Source organism: Mus pahari, chromosome 21, assembly GCF_900095145.1.
Source record: "Mus pahari chromosome 21, PAHARI_EIJ_v1.1, whole genome shotgun sequence".
In the NCBI taxonomy this organism is placed as follows: domain Eukaryota; kingdom Metazoa; phylum Chordata; class Mammalia; order Rodentia; family Muridae; genus Mus; species Mus pahari.
Genome location: NC_034610.1, coordinates 25,607,608 through 25,612,611, shown reverse-complemented (window position 1 = coordinate 25,612,611; position 5,004 = coordinate 25,607,608). Strand labels below are relative to the sequence as shown.

Genomic DNA, 5,004 nt, shown 5'->3' with positions numbered 1-5,004 from the left:
AACAGCAGTATGGAAATGTAAGCCAAATAAACCCTTTCCTCCCCAACTTGCTTCTTGGTCATGATGTTTGTGCAGGAATAGAAACCCTGACTAAGACAACCATTTAGCTGGGCAGGAAGTAGAAGGCAGGACTTCCTGGGAGGGAGAAAGGAGCTCTGGGAAAAAGAAAAAGCAAGTGATTTTGCCAGGAGACAAAATGAGACATGAGAGGAGACAGACATGACTACGGGCCTGGAAGGTAGCCACATGGCTGGATGAGCTAGGTGGTCAGGTTAACTTAGATGAGCTATGAGAGTCTGCTCAGTTGAGCCCTCAGCTGTGAAATACTAAAATGTCTCTGTGTGTTTAACTAGCCTGGCTAAGGAATAATTTCCACCATATTAATTTCCAGCATTAATTAATATATACATAATATTCATAATTGCTTTACAACTGCCCCCAACCATCAGGAACAAAATGTCGTAGCTAGGACCCACAAGACTCCAGCCCAAGGGGAAAGGGAGGGGCTTCACCTGCTCGATCTGCTTGTACCACATCATCAGCACCTCCTCCAGCTGATGCACCATCTCTGAGCTGCTCGCTGCAGCTGTGACCTCTTCAAATGTGTGCAGCCTGGAGAAGTCGATATTGTCCACCTTCTTCAACATCACTGTCCCCTCGATGCTTATGGTAGCACCTTAGAGAAGAAAATGAGGCATTAGGGAGCAGTGCCCCGTGCGTTCCGTGGTGAGGTGTGCTTCCGAGCTCTAATGTCTACAGAAAAGAGAAAGGTCCTGTGCCTTATAAAGGTATAATTCTACAGGTAAGTATGGAATGCATTTGCTAGGGTGCTTGCTCGCCTGGCTTGCACAAAACCCTGGGTTTGGTCCTCTAACATAAACCAGGCATAGAGGTTTCATCCTAGCGCTTGTGAAGGTAGGGGTATGAAGATCAACAGTTGAAGGCTGCGGGCCGTGGTGGCGCACGCCTTTAATCCCAGCACTTGGGAGGCAGAGGCAGGCGGGATTCTGAGTTTGAGGCCAGCCTGGTCTACAGAGTGAGTTCCAGGACAGCCAGGGCTACACAGAGAAACCCTGTCTTGAGGGGTTTGGGGGAGAGTTGAAGGCCATCCTGGGATACAGAGGGCATTCAAAACTGGCCTGGGCTACATGAGACTCTGTCTCAAAAGATAAAAAGAAAAGGCTGGGCAGTGGTGGCGCATGCCTTTAATCCCAGCACTTGGGAGGCAGAGGCAGGTGGATTTCTGAGTTCAAGGCCAGCCTGGTCTACAGAATGAGTTCCAGGACAGTCAGGACTAAACAGAGAAACCCTGTCTCAAAAAAAAAAAAAAAGTTTGTGAGTTGACTTTTTGACTTTTTAATCAAATTGTATATTTATACAGCATTAAGTGATAAAAGCACATTTCAAAGAGCTCATCGTAAAGCACAGCTTAAAAATATTTATTTTATGTGTACATGTATATGTGTGCCCAAGCATTGCACCACATGTGTGCAATACCCATGGAGGCCACAAGGAGGCCTTGGATCCTCTGGAACTGGAGGTTATGAGCTGCTGTGTAGGAGCTGGGAACCAAGCCTGGGTTTTCTCCAAGAGCTGCAAAGCCCTTAACTGCTGAGCCATCTCTCCAGCACAAGTCCAGATTTTCTTAGTGGCAAACTCTGACTAAGGACAGGAAAAGAGCCCTGGTGAGAAAGGCTCTCCTGTTCTCCAGCTCTCCTGGTGACTCGCATCACCAGCTCCTTTTGGAAACCTTCCTCTGTAAACCCTGTTTTCAGACACACACCTTGCAGCTAAAGGCCTCATTCTGAGTGGTTCGCCAAACTTTAAGACTTAACACTTACCATCTAAAAATGCAAGATATCTGTTGATGGTTTCTGTGAAAATATGTTTCTCAGATTCCCCCTGCTTGGACTGGTTTAGAGCTCCCCAGTTGCTAGTTGCGAGGATAGCTGGGAGGAATATGTTTTTCAACATGTGCTTGATTCCTTTTAAGAGTCCTTTTGATGCATCCAAGAAGCTAAACAGCACATCCTGAAAGGGCGGTATTCAATAGTTAGTGTAAGTCCATTAAGGAACGGGGTGGGGTGGGGGTGGGGGAAATCAAGCTATTTTTCATCTGCAGTGAACAGGTGATATGTTTTTTAAACTATTGGGAAACACTGACTGCTTAGCACCAACAGTCTTACATCCGGCCCTGTTCTGCCCACTCCTACCATCCTGGAGATGCTTTTCTCCATACCTTGATCTCTGCCAAGGGGGAGGAGCTATGTCCTACATCCTAGCGGAGGCATGGGAAAGGGGCAACCGAGCCGCTCACATCCGGACATTCTCGGGTATAAGGTGCACTTGTATCATGAAAACAGGTTTGTTAAGGATGATGGGTAATCCTTGTTGTCGAGTTGAGAGATTCCCAGGGGATTAGTGAAGTGTGCCTCTGGGTGTATATCGGATGGTGTTTCCATAGAGGATTACCTCAGGAAGACTCTGAACTAATTCATGGACTAATTCCTTTGTAATGAGGCCATTATATAAAGAAGGGGTGGGGGGGGGGACAGACCAGGAAGGGGATGAAGACTGGAAGGGCTGGGGGCTGGTTGGAGGAAACGGGTCACTGAAGACTTGTCTTTAGGCTGTGTCTCGCCCTGGCCCTTTTTCTGTGTGCCCCAAGTGGAAAGGCCCTTCCTCCTGCTTGCCATGGCTTTGAAACCCACTGGTACATGATCTTGCCTCCGCTGTGATTGCATGTGCATAGTTACAATATGAGCCGACTGCCTATTCTAAGCAGTATGGAAATAATTACACCAGAAGAAAGGAGATATGGGGGAAAGGAGGAAGGGCCAGAGAGATCTTTGCAAGATTTAAAATTTTCGGGCATGGTGGCACATGTCTTTAACGCCAGTATTCGGAGGCAGAGGCAGGTGGATCTCTGGCCAGCCTGATCTACAGAGTGAGTTCCAGGGCTACACATAGTGAGACCCTGGTTTGGGGATTTTGTTGTTGCTATTGTTTGGTTTGGTTTTGAACATAATTTTTATCTATGGAGGAAAGCCTACATGTGATGCGTAAAAAGGTTAAAAGAAACTTATAGAGCTAAATTTAGCAATGTGGTAGTAGATTAAAGATTACTCTAACAGAGACCTTTAAATTTTTATCATGTTTTTAAATATATGCACATATATGTAGGCCTGCCGTGACTGGACAGTGTCTGATACCAGGAGTCTGGAGTTACAGGCGGTTATGGGCCAACCAAGGTGGGTGCTGAGAACTAAATTCAGGTCCTCTCTAAGAGCCAACTCTCCATCCCCATCTAACAGACTTCAGAACTGCTTCTGGAGAGTGGGGTGGAGAGAAGTCAGCCCTGCAGCCAAGCCTCAGAAAACCTATTCTTCCTTATACCACGTGCATGCATAATTGCAACACTTTTTAAAAACCTAAAGTGTAAGCATGGTACGGTTGCAGAAAATTATAGTTGTCGTCTGCTACTCAAGAGGCTGAGGCAGGTTTTACTGGCACCCAGTGATTCAAAGTCAGCCTGGGTAATGTAGCGAGAGACTCTCCAGAAACAAAGAAAAGAGGGCTGGAGACGTGGCCAAGGAACGCCTTGGCTAGCAGAGGCAAAGGCAGGGATTTGGTCCAAACAACAGAAAGAAGGGAAGAGAAGGGATGGAAGGGGAGGGAGCAGGGAGAGGAAGGGGAGGGGTAAGAAGAAAGGTGAAAGGGGAGGGGAGGGGAGGAGACCGGAAGAGTCTAAATTATTAAACATAGCAGACTAACCCAAGGATTAACTGAAGAGAGCATTACTACAATTGATAACAGACTGAACATTTGTCCACACACGGAGATGGCCTGGTAATGTGACAAGAGTTTGGAAAGAACAAGCCGAGTGAGGGAGAGGGAAGGGCGGATCCCTCATCAACTAGCTGCAGAGGTCTCACCCAGCACCAGAGATGCAGGGAAGTGCCTGCAAGGGCCCATGGGGAACGACTCTCCACCTCTCTTCACACCTCCCTTCAGGCCTCACAAACAGGAAAGAAGCCAAACTACACAGGATTCGTTGTGCGTCCCACTCAAGCAAGAAGCAAGGCCCACTAAAGAGAGTGGATGGATGCTTTGTGAGACTCTATGGTAAGCTGGGCGGTAGAGCAAGAAATGATCTTCCTGAGGTGTCATAGCTATCCCACAAAGAGGGTCAGGCGTGCCCGTGGTTCACAGAGGGAGAAGCCATTTGCCAAAGGAAGCAGCCAGCAATGGCCAGAGACAAGACTTGGAGGTCAGTTCTGGTCTGTGTCACGCTGCCCGCTGCTTCTGCTCTGCAGTCTGGCCTTTCCTGCACGAGGTTAGCAATGTCTAGACTCTAAGTCAGTTCGTTCTTCTCCTAAAATGTCTAAAACTGTAAAATACTAAGCAAAGACTAGGTGTAGTAACTGTTACAAACAAAACTGAATGCGTCCCTACAGACCGTTCAGAAGAAATCAAAGTTTCATAAATTTTAGGGCTGGCGGCTGTTTTTGTCAAGGCGACAGAAGCCAGAGTCGCCAGAGGGAAGCTCAGCTGAGGAACTTCATCCAGCAGATTGGCCTGTGGGCACGAGTGAGAGCCATTTTCTGGATTAATTGATGTGGGAGGGTCCAACCCACTGGGCCACCCCTAGGCAGATGGCTTACAGGAGAGAGCCTTACATGAGAGAGCGGCTGAGCAAGCCTTGGGGGATCGAGCCAATAAGCAGTGCTCACTCGCTGGCTCGCTTGCACGCTCAGTGGTCTCTGCTTCAAGTCCTGTCTTTACTTTGCTCAGGGCTGTACTGTGATCTGGAAGTGGAAGGGAAGTAAACCTTTTCTTCCCCAGGTTGCTTTTGGGCAGTATTTTCTTACAGGAACAGAAAGCAGAGTGGAACAGTGATACACACCTGCTCTCCCTCTCTCCCTCTCTCCTTCTCTCCCTCCCTTCCCTCCCCTTCTCTCTATGCATGTGTGCGTGTGTGTGTGTGTGTGTGTGTGTGTGTGT

At 47.9% G+C, this 5,004-nt stretch overlaps 1 protein-coding gene across 1 annotated transcript in view; it reads right to left on the bottom strand.

Moving 5' to 3' along the window:
* Dnah8 (dynein axonemal heavy chain 8) overlaps positions 1-5,004 on the bottom strand; it is a 231,087-nt gene that overhangs the window by 221,695 nt on the left and 4,388 nt on the right. The window contains exons 5-6 of the mRNA XM_021221842.1: positions 1,842-2,031; positions 513-676 (exon numbers count right to left, since the gene is read on the bottom strand). Coding sequence (XP_021077501.1) covers positions 513-676; positions 1,842-2,031 — 354 coding nt within the window. The remainder of the gene's footprint in view (positions 1-512; positions 677-1,841; positions 2,032-5,004) is intronic.